Source organism: Tachyglossus aculeatus, chromosome X2 (assembly GCF_015852505.1).
Source record: "Tachyglossus aculeatus isolate mTacAcu1 chromosome X2, mTacAcu1.pri, whole genome shotgun sequence".
NCBI lineage: Eukaryota > Metazoa > Chordata > Mammalia > Monotremata > Tachyglossidae > Tachyglossus > Tachyglossus aculeatus.
Window position 1 is genome coordinate 8379505 of NC_052100.1, and position 20190 is coordinate 8399694.

At 45.2% G+C, this 20190-nt stretch overlaps 1 protein-coding gene across 1 annotated transcript in view; it reads right to left on the minus strand.

Moving 5' to 3' along the window:
• MAPKAPK3 (MAPK activated protein kinase 3) overlaps positions 1-20190 on the minus strand; it is a 103294-nt gene that overhangs the window by 25202 nt on the left and 57902 nt on the right. The window contains exons 3-5 of the mRNA XM_038771487.1: positions 4788-4927; positions 2417-2481; positions 1910-1989 (exon numbers count right to left, since the gene is read on the minus strand). Coding sequence (XP_038627415.1) covers positions 1910-1989; positions 2417-2481; positions 4788-4927 — 285 coding nt within the window. The remainder of the gene's footprint in view (positions 1-1909; positions 1990-2416; positions 2482-4787; positions 4928-20190) is intronic.

Sequence of the window (20190 nt, forward strand, 5' to 3'; positions counted from 1 at the left end):
ATATTTATTGAGCGCTTACTGTGTGCAGAGCACTGTACTAAGCGCTTGGGAAGTACAAGTCGGCAACACAGAGACAGTCCCTACCCAACAGCGGGCTCACAGTCTAGAAGGGGGCTCACAGTCTAGAAGGGGCTCACAGATGAAGAAAGGGAGGTGAAGAGAGGATAAACAATTTACCTCAGATTACATGAACTATTGGGTGTCAGAGCTGGTGAAAGAACCCAGATAACCTGAAGAATAATAATAATAATAACAATAATAATAATAATGGCATTTGTTAAGTGCTTACTATGTACAAAGCACTGTCCTAAGCACTGAATTCTAGCCCAGTGTTTCTATGAGGAAAGAGATTTTATACCTCTTGGGGTAATCTGTTTCTTATCAGCAACAACTGCTGAACAGTGGAAGCTCTTCCTTATATCCAACCTAAATCCATCATGCTGCAATTGCAGCCTATTTTCTCCTATTCTCTTTTAGTCGAGTAGGAGAGTTGATCACAACCCTGCTGCTGAAGCACATTAGAGATGTCCATGCAGGTGGAATAATAATAGTGATAATAATGATGGTATTTATGAAACCTTTACTACATGTGCCAAGCACTGTGCTGAATAATGGGATGGATACACAATAATCGGATTGGACACAGTCCCTGTCCCACATGGGTCTCTCAGTCTAAGAGGGAGGGGGAACAGCAATTTTATCCTGATTTTACAGATGAGGAAACTGAGGTACAGAGAAGCAGCGTGGCCTAGTGGATAGAGCACAGGCCTGGGAGTTAGAAGGACCTGGGTTGTAATCCCAGGTTCACCACTTCATAATAATAATAATCATGGTATTTGTTAAGCACTTACTATGTGTCAAGCACTGTTCTAAGTGCTGGGGTAAATACAAGGTAATCAGGTTGTCCCACATGGGGCTCACAGTCTTAATCCCCATTTTACAAATGAGGTAACTGTGGCACAGAGAAATTAAGTCTTCTAGACTGTGAGCCCACTGTTGGGTAGGGACCGTCTCTTTATGTTGCCAACTTGTACTTCCCAAGCGCTTAGTACAGTGCTCTGCACACAGTAAGCACTCAATAAATACAATTGATTGATTGATTGATTAAGTGGCTTGCCCAAAATCACACAGCAGACAAGTAGTAGAGCCAGGATTAGAATCCATGTCCTCTGACTCCTAAACCCATGCTCTTTCCACTAAGCCACGCTGCTTCTCATGCACAACTTATCTGTTGTGTGACTTTGGGTAAGTCACAACTTTTCTGTGCCTCAGATACCTCAAATATAAAATAATAATAACGATGATGGTATTTGTTAAGTGCTTACTATGTGCAAAGCACTGTTCTAAGAGCTGGGGAGGTTACAAGGTGATCAGGTTGTCCCACAGAGGGCTCACAGTTTTAATCCCCATTTTACATATGAGGTAACTGAGGCACAGAGAAGTGAAGTGACTTGCCCAAAGTCACACAGCCGATAGTTGGCAGAGCCAGGATTTGAACCCATGACCTCTGACTCCAAAGCCCGTACTCTTTCCACTGAGCCACACTGCTTCTCAGGAAAATGGGGATTGAGGCTGTGAACCCTATACAGGAGAGGGATTGTGTCCAACCTAATTATCTTGTATCTACCCCAGTGCTTAGTATAGTGCCTGGCATATAGTAAGCGCTTAACAAATACCAAAAAAAGTCAAATGGCTTGCCCAAGGTCACAAAGCAGGCAAGTGGCAGGACCGGGACTAGAACCCAGGGCTCCTGATTCTTGGTCCTGTGCTCTTTCCACTAGGCTTCTATGAAATCCCCTCTGTGAGAATGGAATGGCAGAACCAGTCTCCTAATCTTACTCACGTATATCTGAAGCAAACTACCACTTTCCATTCGCCTTGAATTTCATCTCTCCTCAGGGAGTCTCACCTTAACATCTCTGTGGGCGATGTTCATGGCATGCAGATACTGGATGGCAGTCCCAATGTCCCTCATGATCTCTGAGGCCTCTGAAAAAAAGAAAGGTATTTAATTCCTTATACAGTTTGATTTCCAAAAGGTCAGCCTTTGGAAGACCCAACCAACTTACAATGCAGTGGCTGTTTACAGAGTGCCTATCAAAGCTGGCCAGCCTAAAATTAGATCTAACAGCTGTGTTTGGGTTTGCAAACATGCCGGCCTCCCACTGCCCCTCTGTAGAGATGGCTTGATGGCAGGCGGGGTGTTACTGAGAAGTGCCAGGGATAGGCTTGCTAAAAACTACCTACAGCAGAATCAGTTTACTTTAGGGTGAATCTTCACTCTACCTAATTTCCCAACCCAACCTTTGGAGGAAGGGAAAGAAACAAAATAGGGCTCCCCTTCTTTGACCCCAGACAAGGGTTTTTTGGGTTTTTTTAACTCTTCCCGCTTCAAGCCCAACAGCAACGGCCATACCCCGCTCTGTGAAAGCCTGGTCTCCTCGCTCCTGGATCCTGCTGAACAGCTCTCCACCCTCCATGCTGCAAAAGAAAGGGCACATCAATACAGGTAGGGAAAGCAAAGGTGATGGCTATTTGGGTGGGGTGGCTGCTCGGCTGTGTCTGTCTTCGATCCACTGGCTGCCAGTAGCTTGTGAGATGGTGGATTCTGTCTGGCTAACTTAGGAGAGTGATCTTAGACCCACTCCAAAGAGCTATAGACATTTTCCCTTCCATTAAGAGTTCCTAAAATGCAATTCAGTTGGATCAGAAACACTTCCTAATTCCCCCAAGCAAACAAATGTGGAACTGTGAAGAGCTGAGGGCACTGACTCATGGTTCCTCTCCCACTATAACTCAGCTCTCACGTTTCATTCCTCTCAAGCCAACCTCCTTGCTGTGCCTTGTTCTTGTCTCTCTCACCGTCGACCCCTTCCTCATGCTCTCCTCCCTCTCCCTTTGCATCCAACAGACCATTATTCTCCCCATTTTCAAAGCCCGGCTAAAATCATATCTCCTCCAAGCAGCCTTCCCTGAATAATCACTCCTCCACCCTTCTATTTTACCTCCCTACTACATCACTCAAGCACTTGAGACAGCACAACCGAAGCAATCAGACACTCACCCCCCACTCCCAGTTACAGCACCTATGTAGGCATCTTTATACTCCCTTCTTCCCCTACCTTGTAATTTATTTTAATGTCGATCTCCCCCACTAGATTGTAAGCTCCTTGAGAGCAGGGATCTTGTTTACTTTACTGAAATCTTCCAAATCTTTGGTACAGGGTTCTGCACACAGTCAGTGCTCAATAAATACCACTGATTGATTGATTGAATGAGGGTAAAAGGGTCTTGAAATTAAATTGGGATTAGTGAGGCTGAGGGAATGGAGATAAGAGCCCCAGAATGATAGGGTGGAAAGGAGAAAGCCCAAGAACTACAGCAGGCAGTACTGCTCTGCAAACCAGGAGACCAGGTCCCGGTCCCAGTTCTGTCTGCTGGGGCTGTGCCATCCGTGGTCAAGGTTTCTGACCGAAGAACCACTGAGGGTATCCTATAGGTGGACAGTCCCAGTTGGAATCCTGATAAATAGCTGGCTATTGAGGGCAGCAAAGACTGCAGCAGCTATTAAGGCAACCATCTTCCGGGTCACAGCATCACGGGCATGGCCCCAGCAATATGCCGTAAATGGTTTTGGCTTGTGAAAAAAAATCATCTGGTATGCTTGACAAAGTGCTGCACCCCACCTGTCCTCCCGCTCATCATACTGCATGCCCCAGCAGGGTACATGGCTGACAGGGACCACAGAAGGTGAGTGGTAAAGGGGAAACCTCTAGCACAATAATCAATTCCTCTGCACAGGTCCTGAAGGCTTAAGATGGAGGCTCATTCATCCTTCCTGACAGGAGACTCCATCTAGCCATCCTTTGGGAGCTGAAGCCAGTCATGATGAGGACACCAGATTGTTTTCCTATAACTGGACATAGTCATTTCACTTCAGAGAAAGCCTATCTTGTAGGGAGCTGGCTGGAAATCAGTCTGACACTAGGTTTTGTTGACTTGTTCTCCACTAGACTGGTGCTGCTGTACCTTTCCCATAAGAACCCTTCTAAACCAGAGGCAGGGAATTCTTTGGACTAGAGGACCACTTAGTGACTTACCCATCTGTTGAGAGCTGTGCACATAAGAGCAGGGTGAGCAGAGAGGAGTAGGACAAAGAGGGGATTAAAAAGGCAGAAACAGCTGCACTTTGGCCTGACTTTCACCAGGCTCTGAGCTTACCATGGAGCCAATAAGCAGCCCTTGCAAACCACAGCTCCCAGAGCTGTTGGATGTAATGGTGGCTGCAGGACCACACCCATGGGCCGGATTTGGTTTGCAGGCTATACTTTTGCTCACCCTTATTCTAGCCTGGGGTCAAATTTGGCTCTTCATGATACCAGATGTAGCTCTCGAACATGGACACCCACTCTGTGAGCAGACGTGGCACTGTGAGGACAATGCCATTACCTTCTCCCTCAGTTCTCCTGGAAGGAAGTAGCTTCCCTGTTCCATGAGTTGGAAAGAGGCAGAGAGGGAGTCAAGATGGCTGCTCCACTCCTTGACCTCTGCGGGCAAAACACTACCCTAGCCCTGGAAGCAGTGGTGTCCTCACTGGTTGGCAGGGTTCCCAGAGGCTCCCTGGCTTGGTGGCAGCCAGTGAGCAGGATCCTGCCAAAACCCTGACCCATCCTACCCATCTAATCACCTCTCCTCCTGGTGGTTGGGGTCAGTGGGAACTGTGGGAGGAAAAAAGAAATGCAAAAGAGAGGGAGGAAAGGTAATGGCTGAGTGGACTCTGGACATACCATTCCATGATGATGAGGAGGCACCTCTTGTTGTGGTGAATGTTTTCATAAACATCCAAGATGGGCACAATGTGGGGGCCCCCAGAAGCACGCCAATGATGATCCACTTCCTGGCGAGCTTTAGGGCTGTCATACAGAGGCTGGAACAGAAAAATGGAACGAGGTCAGGTCAAAGGGGAACAATTCAAAAGTTGTATGTATGACCCCTTTGTCCTCCCTGTCTAGCTCAGTAATGCCTTCTGGGTCCCTGAAAGAAACTGTGAGGGCTGCTGCATTTCCAGCCCAACGGAGTTAATGTTAATTAAGCTAGATTCAAAATAGCCAACAAACACCACCACAGTGTTAAATCAAATCAAACTGTTGCTAGCAGGTTTTACACTCTTTTACTTGTGGTTTAGCCCAATCGTGCCACTGGGCATAGGGGAACCAGCAAAGGAGTGTGGATGGCCTGATGCAAATCATCACCACTACTACAAAAACAACTCAAGCATGTGTAGATGCACCTTTCTCCTCTTAGCCAGTGGGGTATGAGCATTGCTCACCCAGAATGAGCAGGGGCCAGAAGTGGTGTCCTAACAAGACAAAGTATGCAAAAGATTTTCTGTGACACACACACACACACACACACACACACGGACAATTTTCATCAACAGCTTCATCTTTGAATCAAAGAGCAATTCTATACAGTTGACCAATATGATTCCCCCAACATAGACCCAGCTGAATACTCTAGTAGTTTCCTATCCTGAGTGTTAATCAATCAATCAATCATTTACTGAGGGCTTAATGTATGCAGAACACTGTACTAAGCATTTTGGAGAGTCCAATGGTCTGGGATTATATCACAGCCTGAAGTTTGCTTAGAATTCAGGCAATTGCTTGGGAGACTTAGAACTGAAAAACCCTATCAGCACAAACCACCTTCACATCTGCTCCTAATCTCCACTCACAAGGATGTGAACAGGGTAAGGTGGAGTTAGCAGAACTTTGGAGGCATGACCTCTGACTCCCAAGCCCGTGCTATTTCCTCTGAGCCATGCTGCTTCTTAAGACCACAGCCCAGGAGTCAGAAGGACCAGGGTTCTAGTCCCAGCTCTGCCACTTGTCTACTGTATGACCTTGGGCAACTCACTTAACTTCTCTGTGCCTCAGTTACCTCATCTGTAAAATGGGGATTAAAACTGTGAGCCCCAAGTGGAAGAGGGACTGTGTCCAACCTGATTTCCTTATATCTATCCCAGTGCTTAGAACAGTGCCTGGGACATAGCAAGAGCTTAATAAATACCATTAAAAAAAAAAACAAGAGATGGTTGTATGACCCACAAATGAGCAGGGTGGGTGGGTAGGGTGGCGGGTGTGCAAATTGCTAACCAAAATAATCTATTTCTCTGCTAAAATTTACGTGGAAGCCATTAACAAACCACTAACAAGTAAGCCTGTCTTCTTTTTTTTACTTAAGGTCCACTACGGTGGATAAAACCTGTCCCATTGCTTGTCTTCGGAGTGGGGAAGACCAAGGAGTGGGAGAGGCTGCTCGTTTTATTTAACAGCTGCCCAGCAGTAGCCTAGAGTAACCTTTAACAGAGAATGCACTGTGCAATTGCTGCAGTTTCACATTCTGTCCAGCAAATGGGGGCTAAATCAAATTGGGGAAGAGTTGGGGTGGTGGGGGAAGGGGCAGCCAGAGGAACTAGACGGGCACAGAAAGGGAAAACCTCACACTGAAAGGGGCTTCTCTCTCCTTGGTGTTCGGTACCCATGGCATGTACAAGAGCCCTCTAGGGAGGCCTAAGTGGGAAATAAAAGCAACTTTGATTAGCATCTTACTGTCCCTTCATGTTGCTTGCCTTTGTTTGCAACAATGCGAAGCAGTTCCTTGCATGAAAATGCATGTAAAAGTGTATGTTAAAAGTCTTAAATAAAGCATTGTCTTGTCTGAAACTCCTTTCCTCTCAGAAGTTTCTCAGGTAGCTGCATTTCAGGTAGCAGAAAAGAGTAAAGTGTCACAATATCAAATTCCAAAAGTCTCTTACTCTCTTCCACCAGCTAACCAAGGTAAAAGAAAAAAAAAAATGAGGGAGAGCCAGGCTTGAAGCCCCACACATGCTGACCCTCATAGCTATCCTGAACACCCCCCCCACCACCACCTCGGTTCTCTCAGAGGGTCACTTCAGTGGCTTTGACTTTGGCTTTGGTTCTGAACGGACCAGGCCTAATTCCATCTAGCCACTCATTTAACTCCCCGGGTTACTAGAATGCCCAAGGAGGAAGACCAGAACCACCCAAGGCCAAGAGAATTCTAGACTGGAAGCTCCTTGAGGGCATGGAGCGTGCCTTCCACTGTATTGTACTCTCCCAAGCACTTAATACAGTGCTCTGTTTAAAGTGATCAAATACCAGTAATCGATAGATTGAAAGCCATCAAGAATCAGCGTTGCCTAATGGAAAGAGCACAGGCCTTGGAGTCAGAAGGACCTGAGTTCTAATCCTGACTCCACCATGTCTACCATGTGACCGTGGGTAAATCAATTCAATTCTCTGTGCCTCAGTTATCTCATCTGTAAAGTGGGGATTAAGACTGTGAGCCCCATGTGGGACATGGACTGTGTCCAATCTGATTAGCTTGTACCCCAATACTTAGTATAGTGCCTGGCACATAGTAAGCACATAAATACCATTAAAAAAAATAAAGAAGCTGTATTTTGCTACCCTTCCTGAGGAGAAGACAGAGGAGAGCTTCAGCTTCTTGATTTCAAGGATTATATATAGGGCTATGACATACATGAAAAAAGGTATGAGCTTAAATTACCAAAGGGCAAGCTTCACCTCCTCCATGCAATCATCACTAGCTCTCTCAAAGTTTTATCCACCAGGGAGAAACCCTTCAACTCAGAGGTTTTTCCCTGGATTACACAAAGCTTTTGACAGAATTTTACTTCTATCCTTGGAAAGCATCTGACTACTCAGCCTCAAAAACGGGCAGGTTTTGATGTACTACATTTGCCTCTCGGAACATGCTTGCACGTGTGCATGTGCGCACATGCACACACATACACACACTTCACAACCAAGAAAAAAAAAAAAACAAGGGCACAACACACTCTTTGTCATTAATGTCACCACTGCTGATCTTCCTCCAGTTTAGGAGCATGCTTGTTCTTGAGCATGCAAATCACACTGCTCTGTAACCTGGATGATGTGTATGAGGAACATTATATTATTATTACTAATAATAACAGTAGTTTTCTTAAGCAATATGTGCCAAGTCCATACTTCACTCTGCTGCCTGGATTATCTTTCTACAGAAACAATCTGGGCATGTCACCCCCTCCTCAAAAATCTCCAGTGGTTGCCTATCAACCTTCATACCAAAGAAAAACTCTCTGTTGGCTTCAAAGCTCTCCATCACTTTGCCCCTTCTTACCTCACCTCCCTTCTCTCCTACATCCCAGCCCACACACTCCACTCCTCTGGTGCTAACTTTCTCACTGTGCCTTGTTCTCGCCTGTCCCATGTCCTACCTCTGGCCTGGAATGCCCTCCCTCCTCAAATCTGCCAAACAATCACTCTTCCTCTCTTCAAAGCCCTATTGAAGACTCACCTCCTCCAAGAGGCCTTCCCAGACTAAGCCCCCCTTTTCCTCAGCTCCCCCTCCGTTCCACATTACCTTGACTCGCTCCCTTTGCTCTACCCCCTCCCCACCCCACAGCACTTATGTAAATATGTATATGTCTACAATTCTATCTATATTGATGCCTGTTTACTTGTTTTGAAGTCTGTCCCCACCTTCTAGATTGTAAACCCGGTGTGGGCAGGGATTGTCTCTATTGCTGAATTGTTCTTTCCAAGTGCTTAGTACAGTGCTCTGCATATAGTAAGTGCTCAATAAATATGATTGAATTGAATGAATTTATGAATATAATCAGATTGGATATAGCCTCTGCCCCCCATGGGGCTCACTGTCTAGGCAAGAGGCAGGACAGGTATTTAATTCCTATTTTACAGAGGAGGAAATAACAATACTGCTACTACTAATAACAATAACAACAATGCCAATTGTTAAGCACTTACTATGTGCCAAGGACTGTATTAAGCGCTGGGGTACATACAAGATAATCAGGATCCACATGGAGCTCACAGTCTAAGTAGGAGGGAGAACAGTTATAGACTCCCCATTTTGCAGATGAGGAAACAGGCACAGAGAAGTTAAATGGTTAGCCCAAGGTCCCACAGCAGACAAATGACACAGGCAGGATTAGAACCCAGGTCGGACATTCCAAGAATGTGCCAGGGCTCTGCTAATATAGGGGAAGGAAAGTAAACAGCCTCCAAAGGGCAAGTCACCCCCTCTAGACTGTAGGCTCATCCTGGGCAGCGACCCTGTCTGCTAATTCTGTTGTATTGTATTCTCCTAAACTCTTAGTACAGTGCGCTGCACATAGTCAGTGCTCAATAAACATGATTGATTAATCCAATTTTCCTGTATTACAGTGCTTGGCACAATAGTAACCACTTAACAAATACCATTATCATAAAGGCTGAATGATCTAAAAGGTATGTTCACCAAGCCAGAGCATTCTATTCTCAGTTTCACCACTGGCCTGAGTTGCTCTGTTCCTCAGTTGTCCTCTCCCAGACCATCTCAATCTTTTTGCTCCTTAGTAGCCCTCAAAATGGCTGGAGGCCAGCTGAGCAAGTATCTCTCCTTAGAAGCCCCAGAAAGAAAGATGCCAAGATATCATTAAGCCTTCCTTTTATAGGCAGTCTGTTCAAAATACTTCTTCACCCAGAGGGTGGTATAACTATGAGATGCATTACCTCTGACAGTCTCGAAGCTGATAAGATCAACAGATTCAAGAGGGCTTGGGTAAATTAATGGCTGAATGATCCATAGTGGGCTACAAGAAGGAAAGTTAAGGATGTTAGATAGTACATTCCTAATGATTAGAACAGATTGAAGGAGGGTAATCATCGCCCTGTTCTTCCAAGCATCCTGTTACTACTGTCAGACAGAATCCTGGGCTGGATTGACCCTAGGCCTGACCTAATAATGATGTTTCTTGGGGTCTGATTATGGTCCATCCTCATCCACCACATGAGAAGCAACACTGCTTAGTGGATACAGCACAGGCCTGGGAGACAGAAGGACCTGTGCTCTAATCCCAGCTCCACCACATGTCTGCTGAGTGACTTTGGACGAGTCACTTCACTTCTCTGGGCTTCAGTAACCTCATCTGTAAAATGGGGATTGACAGTGTGAGCCCCATGTGGGACAGGGACTGTGCCAAACCTAGTTAACTTGTATCTACCCTAGCACTTAGAACAGTGCTTGGCACAAAGTAAGCACTTAATAAGTACCATAATTATTACCTTCCACTTCTTTAGAACCACCAGTCCAAATGCATTTCTCTCCTTGGCCTTGACTGCCACACTCAGAATCTGCCTTTTCCCTACCAAGTTCTGCTCTGGCCAAACCATTCATTGTAGCACAGGCAGATTCACAAGGTCTAGCTAACTTTTCAGCACCACTTGACCATGGTCCAACACCCCATTCAAAACTTGGAAGCCTCCACACCCAAAACTCCTCTGGCACTTTCAGGACCCATTGCACAAGATGTTTCTCTTTCTCTACCCAGCCCATGATTTAGCATGTGTCCCATTTAGGAGTTGCCAGTGCCTCAACCTAATTCTTAGACATTGTAATGCTAATGACTGCCTGCTGGGCTGCCTCTTCCTTCCCTCTCCCCACCCTTGGATAGAAGCCCAGTTTTACTCACCACTTTGCACAACTGACAGCAAGAAACCGTCAGATGGAGAGTGGAAGCAGTTGGCTTGGGGAGCAAAGGGACACATTCCACACAAGGAGTGATTGGAAATAGAAGGGTTTTTTTCCTGGAAAAAGTGTTGCTGAAATGAATTAATTTACTCCAGTTGCTAACAAGATACAACACCTAATGCATCCTAACTGCTAATAAGATACCATGCCTCACCTCAGGTGATACTTAATGGATTTCACCTCACTGAACCTCAAAGCATCCTTTCAATTTAAGGAGGGAGCAGGTGTTAGTATGTCCTGCAATCTCCTATAACTCAAAGGGTTGCATTCTTGCAAAACTCGGCCTTAAGGAAAAACTCATGCTGGATTGGCCGCTCTGGTGCCACACATGCTGTAACCCAGCAGACTCAGTGCTGTTCCATGCTGTTGGGAGAATGTTTGCCAATTCCCTAACAATGGTGTAAATCAATATGGCCCTTTGTGACATCCTGTAGGGACAAAGCAATCGTCACCAAGAACTTCAGAATGACCCTTAGCTGCTGGATGGAAGGGAATTTCACCAGAGCCCCAGGATTTTAAGACAAATGGATTCTCTGCTGATTTTCCATTCAGCATCATGGCCAGGGGACTGGTGCTAAAAAAAAAAAAAAAAAAAAAAAAAAATATCAAGGGCCCACATAGATCATCCTCTACCCCTATCCCAGGTGGATGTTATCTTGTTCTTGGGGCACTTGAGACTGCTTGTTTTTGCTCCTTGTCATACTGCACACCAAACATTCCTGTGTTCACTGAATGATAAACGCTAAAAAAAACACTGAACCACACACTGGCAAAGAATTCACCTCGTCATACCATTACAGGGTGGAGGAAGCCAGGGTAGGAGGGGTGACCATGGGGCAAGGGGATAGGGCATGTATCACCTCCCAAGCAGTTTTCAGCCACACCTCAAAAAGTAACTCTGAAATCTGCTTTTGCTTCTGCTCCCTCCCCATACCACTCTTATTTCCAGGTCCCCTGTTCTCCATGTCATGTTCCCCCTATGATGCCCCTGCCACTCAAGCATGGCTTGAGTGGTCAGGAATGAGTGACAGATATGGTAGAAAATACCTGATGATGGCAGCCTGAAATTCTAGAACCCATGACCCGTGCCAGAGGCTGGCACACCATGCTCTGGCAATCATGCCGGGGATTGCTGAATCCCGTTTGCCCAGTACAGTGTATCCTGTTCCCAAGGTAGGATACATTACTTAACAAGAACAGGCAAATGTACTAATACAGAAGAATCCCACGATTGAAGGTGCCGTGTCAGAGGAAGAGGAGAATCAATTAGCATTGTTCAACAACAGAACTGCCGTCTGTCTTCCATGTATTGCAGTTCTCTCCCCAGAGAGAATCTGATTTCAGATAATATTTTTGCCATTGCTTGCCACATAAATAGGCATTTTACACTGAGCACAGTTTGGATGAAACTGCTTTGCCACCAAAGTGTCTCTGGAGATGCTGGACTTACTGCAAGGGGGATGGTTGGGGATAGGAAGTGTTAGGTAGTAGGGCAGTTAGCTGTATATAGTAACTGTTGTTCCTCTAAAACAAAGATTATCTCTAAAACTTTCAATGATGCTCTTGGACTATGGAGTTGAAAGATTTTCCCAGAGTGCATTCCAACACCAGTATCCAGGTTCCTTGTTGTTCCTTGTTACCTCCTCCATTTTAGCCACATACAATAAATTGAACAAGACTAGACCCAATACAGAGACCTCATTTACCCCAGTTGGCAACCCCCAGCTCTAAAATGACCACTCATGCCACCCTGGAGCAGCCTCAGAATTTTAATGAACTTCTCCAGGCAGCTAAATTTACTGAGCAGATGCCAGCACCTGCATATACTAAAGATGGATCTATAACCCTTTAAGCTCTTGATATTCACCCCAGCTTCAGCCCCACAGCACTTATGTACAGATCCGTGATTTATATTTTATGACCTCCCTGCCTCCTGTCTTTCTTCATTCCAGTCCTTACTTCACTCTGCTGCCTGGATCATTTTTCTAAAAGAAAAGAAAAATGTTCAGTCCATGTCTCCCCACTCCTCAAGAGCCTCCATGGTTGCCCATCCACCTCTGCATCAAACAGAAACTCCTTACCATTGGCTTTAAAGCACCTAATCGGCTCCCCCTCCACCCCCAGCCTACCTTACCTCGCTGATTTCCTACAACCCAGCCTGCAAACTTCGCTCCTCTAACTCCAATTTATTCACTGTACCTCATTCTCATCTATCTCGCTACCAACCCTTTGCCCACATGCTCCCTCTGGCCTGGAACTCCCTTCCCCTCTATGTAAGGGACACATTGCTTCTCTAAAGTCTCCAAGAAGAAGGTGAAGCAGCATGATGTAGAGGATAGAGCATGGGCCTGGGAGTCAGAAAGTCATGTATTCTAATCCCGGCTCCGCCACTTGTTTGCTGTGTGAACTTGGGCAAGTTACTCAATTTCTCTGTGCCTCAGTTACCTCATCTGTAAAATGGGGATTAAGACTGTGAGCCCCATATGGGACAGGGACTATGTCTAACCTGATTAATGTGTACTGATTCCAGCTCTTAGAACAGTGCCTGGCACATAGTAAGCACTTAAATACAACAACAAACAAGACTACGATGTTGGTGGCATTTTTAAAATCCGGTGGCACTCTCAGTGTTCCTTATGTTGAGGAACAGGATATGTAAGTGCTTAAGAAGCACACTCCTTTCATGTTTATAGATCCCTATGCCAAAGGTTCCAGGTTTTAAAAACAAAAAAAACCAAAACAGTTTTCTTGGTTCTGACAGCTGTGGCTACTTCGTCTTATAGTTGGAATAATAATGATGGTATTTGTTAAGCTCTATGTGACAGGCACTGTACTAAGCACTTGGGTGGATACAGGCAAATCGAGTTGGGCACAGACCCTGTCCCATGTGGGGCTCACAGTCTCATTCTCCATTTTACAGATGAGGAAACTGAGGCACAGAGAAGTTAAGTGACTTGCCCAAGGTCACACAGCAGACAAGTGGCAGAGGTGGGATTAGAACCCATTACATTCTGACTCCCAGGCTCGTGTTCTATCCACTATACCATGCTTCTTCTCTAACAAGTGCCATGCCCGAATGTGTTGGTACCTTCCCATGCTTTGGATGAAACGATCCCTTGAAATTTATAAGTTATTTACCACTTGTGTATTTTAGTGCTTAATTCCTCATATCTTAAGCTAATTTTTGCCTACGACCAATGGATCCTTTAATTGGGCAAAAGTCATTTTTCTTTTTACTCTTCACTTCCTCACTGTGTGCCAGGTTTCAACTTGGAAATAGTGCTGCCTTGCTGGTAGCTCCAGCGACAAAGGTGATGCTGATGCTCACGACTCTACACCAGCATATCAGGCTAAACAGGGCTGCCCCAAGGGTGTGCCCTATCCGGGAGAAAGAAAGGGCCTCCCTGGACCTCTGAGCTCACTGCCATAAGGGGGTGGAGTGGGCCAGGGTGCTGCAATCGTCAACTATTCCACTGCCACTCAACTGGTCGCTTTAGGAAGGGAGAAGATGTTTTAAGTCTCTACTCCAATCAGCACCTCTTTGGCTGCTGTCACTTCCCCTCCGAGTGGCAAAATTATTATTTATTGCATTTGTGAAGCACTTGCTTTGTGCCAAGCACTGTTCTGAGTACTGGGAAAAGGACAAAGAACATTAAATCAGACATGGTTCCTAATCCACCCTGGGTTCGTGATCTAGAAGGGGCTGCGGGGAAGGGCTGTAGCTTGAGGACAGATGACAGCCACATCTGGAAATAACATAACAAATATGGCAAAAACCAACAAATTCACAGCAAGGGCAATAATAATGAGACAAGAGCTGCAATACATTACAACAATAGACACAGTTTCCAGGTTTTTCATTGTTCTGGCAGGACCGTCTCCAGGGCGACGGTTCCAACCTTCCCTAAAGTTCCAACAGTTGGGAAGATGGGCTGCAGCTCTGCTTTCTCCCTGCCCTCGGTGAGACTTGGACCCTGATGGAGAAGTCTAAGACGGCACCCTGCCCGCCCTGCTCCCGCTGCAAAATAGGAGGGCAGTAAAAGGGGCCAAAGGGAATCTTGGAGAGCGGTTGGGCCCAGAACCAACCCAGGGTTAAGCTGATGTGCCAAGATGGAAGAAAAGTGCCAGAAGAGCTGAATCATTAAAGGTTCCTCTCTTCAGTCTCTCCTCTGCCCAAATGGTGCAGGGGTTAATGCAGCTTTACTAGAGGGAGGGAAGAAGAGAAACTGAATTTAAAATGCTGCTAATCTCATTAGCTAGGGAGGTTGGATGGAGGTTTCCTCTCTGACTGAGTTAATGCTGATGGAGCATTTCAAGGAAAAGCTTATTGGCCCAAACATTTCCATCTCTGTTGCCAATAACAGACGCAATAGAGCAGGGAAGGGGTCTGAAGAAACCAGCAGGTTAGAACCTAGTACCAAATCATAAACTGTGTGGTTTAGTGGAATGGGCATGAGTCTAGTCATGTAACAGTTCTATGCTTCAGTTTCCTCTCCTGTAAAATGGGAATTATTATAACTGACTTTCATCTACTTCACAGGGATAGTGTGAAGACCAATAGAAGAGAATAGTGCTACATAAAAGATGAAGTATTATTACTATTATAATTATTAATGTCCTGAATTATTATACTGTATCAAATTTTTATGGCTATAGAATTTTTTCCCCTTGGCAATTTACAGTTCTCTCAACTCAGAGCTTTTCCTTTCCGATGGCATTTGCCACTTTCCATTACTGAGGAGCAACCTACTGATAGCATGTTATCCTTACTCTAATCATCAGCCTGATTTCTGGTGTTGGCCAAGGTAAGTGGCGTATAGACTTTAGGGGACTGAATGATCTTCTGGGCATTTCAGAGGGATTGGGAGTCAGGAGACCCAGGTTCTAGTCCTGATTCCACCACATGCCTAACTAAATAACCTTGGGCAAGTCACTTAACCTCTCTGGGCCTCAATTTCCTCATCTGTAAAATGAACAGAATACCTCTTCTCCCTCCCTCGACTTGTGAGCACACATTTTATCCATCTTCATAGCATCCTGTACATCTTGGCCACCAGGCCAGTAACCTTGCCACTCTGCTGATCCTGATTCTTTTGCATATGTAGTCCACTAATTGGTGGAGGCTCTCTTAGTACATACTCTAGAACTCAAATTAGAGCAGGCCTCCAATTCTTTGGCCAATGGTCACCTGGTCAAAGTTATTTTGGTCTTCTAGCTCCACAAGCAGACCAAAACTGAAGGCATTTGGTTCAACCTGTGGGACGGGCTCCCTGACCTTGATTGAGGGTTAGCCTAGATGGAAAGTACTTATTACAAGCAACTCCAGGAGACAGACTACCAACTGACCCCGAGCTGTTGTCTTAAGGCTCTCTTTCTTGTGGGCAGGGATCTCATCTACCAACTCTATTGCATTTTCCCAAGCGCTTAGCACAGTGCTCTGCACACAGTGAGCTCTCAAATACCACTGATGTATTGATAGGATGATAGAGGGTAAGGATCCCAGCTAACCTAGCGCTTCAGGGTCCCAAGCAGAGTGGCCACGGGAGACTCTCAAGAAATGTAGATACCCCTTTACTGAATCCCCACATTTTTATTTAACTATGAAAAAAATTAAAACCAGTGTGCATTACCTTGTGGACTCTTGAGTAGTGTTTGTATTTCTGTTCATTCCTGGAAACAACCATAATAATAATAATAATAATAATAATTAATAATAATAATAATAATGGCATTTATTAAGCGCTTACTATGTGCAAAGCACTGTGCTAAGCGCTGGAGAGGTTACAGGATGATGAGGTTGTCCCACGGGGGGCTCACAGTCTTCATCCCCATTTTACAGATGAGGTAACAGGCACAGAGAAGTTAAGTGACTTGCCCAAAGTCACACAGCTGACAATTGGTGGAGCGAGGGTTTGAACCCGTGTTTTGAAATTCATAAGACAATAACCACTCTCACAGGAATTGTGGTGCACGCTTATGTTGCAATAGCATTTTAAGGACACAAACACAAAAAGATTGTGGAATTTCACAGAATTCATCCAGTTGCCATCCCAACAAAGGCAACCAGTACATTATCCATTTGCTCTGTGATTGCTAAAAATGGGGTTCAGTTCTTGCAGATATGAAAAGGCTTCCTCTTAAAGTAAGCTGCTTCCAAAGACCAAATCAAATTGCAGAAAGCATTTGAGGTAGAATTACAGTGAGGTGGACCAGTTAGTGGGGGAGTGAGTCATTGGATTAGTCACTAATCTGGTTATCTAGTCTGGCCTCCTAAGACTCAGGGCAGGATTGTCCCTGCAGTCAAACCAAACGATCTACTTAAGGAAAGGAGAAATGTCATGGTTAAAGTCCCTGTCCATTTTCAGCCTTGTAAGCCACCTCAAAAGCATCAGTGCTCAACTTCTTCCTGGCTGTGGCCATGAAGGACAGAAGGGGAGAAAAGTTCACAGATAAGGGAAAGCACTGTTTCTGGGGCTTTTGATCCAATTATTTAAACATTAGGAGTCAAGTGATCAGCTTTTCACTCTCTACTATCAGATTAGAGGGATGTGGTGAGGCAGACACACACCACCGGAGGAAAGGTTGCAGAGAACAAGGCAGTTAGAAGAGGAAGCTACCATCAAGAAAGACTTCTTGATGCTTCTATATAGATTTCTTCCCCATAAATCTATAGCATTGCCACAGGCACCTAACTATTCACTCTAGAGATTTATTCACAGGGCACTCAACAGTTTAGGACTTATCCCATCCCTAACCCCGGGGTAATGGAAAAGCCGGGTCCCCCTCTTTTCCTCCCCCCAACTTTCAATCTCATCCGTCAACCACTTCTCACATTTTAGAGCCCCACTTTTCTCCTCCTCTTCTCTTCTACAACAATAGCAGTGTCAAAGCGAAATGCTGGCTCCGCTCCCTGGTTAAGTGCTGCTCAAAAGGTTGCTGGGGAGGAAGAAGGGATGGAAGAGAGGAGGAGGAGATGTGGGAAGGGAAAGGCAGGAAGGAGGAAGTGGGAGAAGGGGGATGCTTATAGATCTATCAATGATATTTATCAAGTGCTTACTGTGTGCAGAACACTGTACTAAGTGCTTCGGAAAGTAGAACACAATACAGTAGGTAGACACAATCCCTACCCACACGGAGCTTACAATTGAGAGGGAAAAAGTGCATATGATTCGCTCTTCTCCCTCCCCAAAGGTTATGTTGCTGTTGAAGGTAGGATTTTCTGTTTTGTTTTAAAGGAGGAGGCATCAGGAGCCCCAGGTATGGCCAGCTGAGACTATGCTGGAAGTAAGCTGAACCTGTCCACAACTCGGCTTCAACAGAAGAAAAAACCTCAGAACAGGTGTTTCAGGGAGGCAGTTGGAGGTTGAAATCCCCACTGTCTCTTTGGGCACCAATTTAATGAGCACTTACTTTGTGCAGAGCACTGTATTAAGCGCTTGGGAAAGTACAATATAGTAGCTCCAGCACCAGTGACTCTAGCCTAGCCTCTCCCATTTTCTTCCATCCCAAGGCCCTGGGCAGTGTGTTCAACATGGTCTTCAGTGACTACTGGCTGGCCAATGGCATTCTAGTTCACTTTTTCTTCTCTTTTACTTTCATCACTGAATAAGATGCACAGGAACCAATGTGCCAACAGACATGGACAGCACTAGGGACTAAAAGGAAGAAGTCTGGAGAGGATGCTGATGAATCGGAGAGAAGAGTAGGCAAAAAAAAAAAGAACACCCATCTATGAATCTTCAAGAGAAGCTGACTTTCAGTATAGCAGAAGGTCACACACATCTGGTAAACCCAAATGGATGGGAGGTTCAGAGAGCATTTAGGCCCATATGGATATGGGGGCAAAGAGGTCAAGAGAGGTCAAATGCCTAGCCCAGAGTCCCATATTACATTAGTGGCAGACTCAGGATGGAAACTCAAATCCCCAAACGCTGTTCGTGAGCTGGCATCTCATTGTCTCTCCTACAAAGCAAACTATATTTAGCAAACTAATAGATTAAAATATTCCTTACACATTGCTGACTGCACCTGAAAAGCCGAGTTTGAGGGCGAGAAGGAAGGTTTTAGTTCACAATGTCATATATTAATATGGATTTGGGTCCAATAAAAAAGCAATTAAAAATGACACAGAACAAGTTATCTATTTGGCAAAACACAAAAACAACTTCCTCTCACTGCCTAAAAGACATTTAATTCCATGTTCTCTCCAATTTTGCTTATTTCTTTCTTCTCACTCTTCAATGCCAAAATGTGGAAATAGGTAAGTTTGGGGTTGAGGCTAGAATCTGATATCCTAAAGTAAGCAGGGTTGCAGGGTTGGAGAGGCAGCGTGGCTCAGCAGAAAGAGCCCGGGCTTTGGAGTCAGAGGTCATGGGTTCAACTCCCAGCTCCACCCATTGTCAGCTGTGTGACTTTGGGCAAGTCACAACTTCTCCGTGCCTCAGTTGCCTCATCTGTAAAATGGGTTTAAGACTGTGAGCCCCCCCCCCCCCCGCCCCGTGGGACAACCTGATCACCTTGTAACCTCCCCAGCGCTTAGAACAGTGCTTTACACATAGTAAGCACTTAATAAATGCTATCATCATTATTATCTAGCTTTAATTCTATTTGTTCTAGAGAAACAGCGTGGCGCAGTGGAAAAGAGCCCGGGCTTTGGAGTCACAGGTCATGGGTTCAAATCCCGGCTCCGCCAATTATCAGCTGTGTGACTTTGGGCAAGTCACTTGACTTCTCCGTGCCTCAGTTCCCTCATGGGTAATATGAGGATTAAGACTGTGAACCCCCCGTGGGACAACCTGATCACCTTGTAACCTCCCCAGTGCTTAGAACAGTGCTTTGCACATAGTAAGCACTTAATAAATGCCATTATTATTATCATTATTACTATTATTTAACACTGCCATAAATGTCAAAGGTGGTTGTAATGTCAAGCATTCTTTTTCATCATTTGTGGTATTTGCAAATGCCAGAAAGTAGTACTATTACCCCCCAAACCACTCACCATGTAGATATGTATATGATATAAATCATTATTAAAAATGTCAGAACTCAGAATCTCTGAAATTTAAAAACTGTCCACTAAATAACCCAGATTTTCTAAAAATCTGACAATTACCCTTCAAAGTATGCATTTTAAGAAACCTAAAAATTCAATATCTTATTTATAACCACCTTTTTCAGAAGTGAGGAAGAAAAGCCTTTCAGGAAGGCAGCTCTATTTCAGTCACTGTGCTGGGCTAGAGAGCTGTACCCTGTTTCCAGTGCTGGTTTGGGGTGGAGGGTTGGTGGCGGGGGGGACCTGGGGTGAGTTTTTCAAGTTATCAAGAACATTTTGTAATCTTAGCGTTCTCAACCTGGGCATTATTCCCTCAAGTTTGGTCGAAGGCGGAGGAGCCCACATTATGAAAGCCTCTGCAGTATTCAGGCTGCGGGAGTCCTCCGGTCTGCAGGCTTGGCACTGACACAGGTGAGGCTGAAAGGGGAGCGGGGCTAATCAAAGTGGTGTACAATCCAGGCAAGTCACCTGACCAACCATCTATAGGTCATAGTCCCCCCTTTCCACACAGC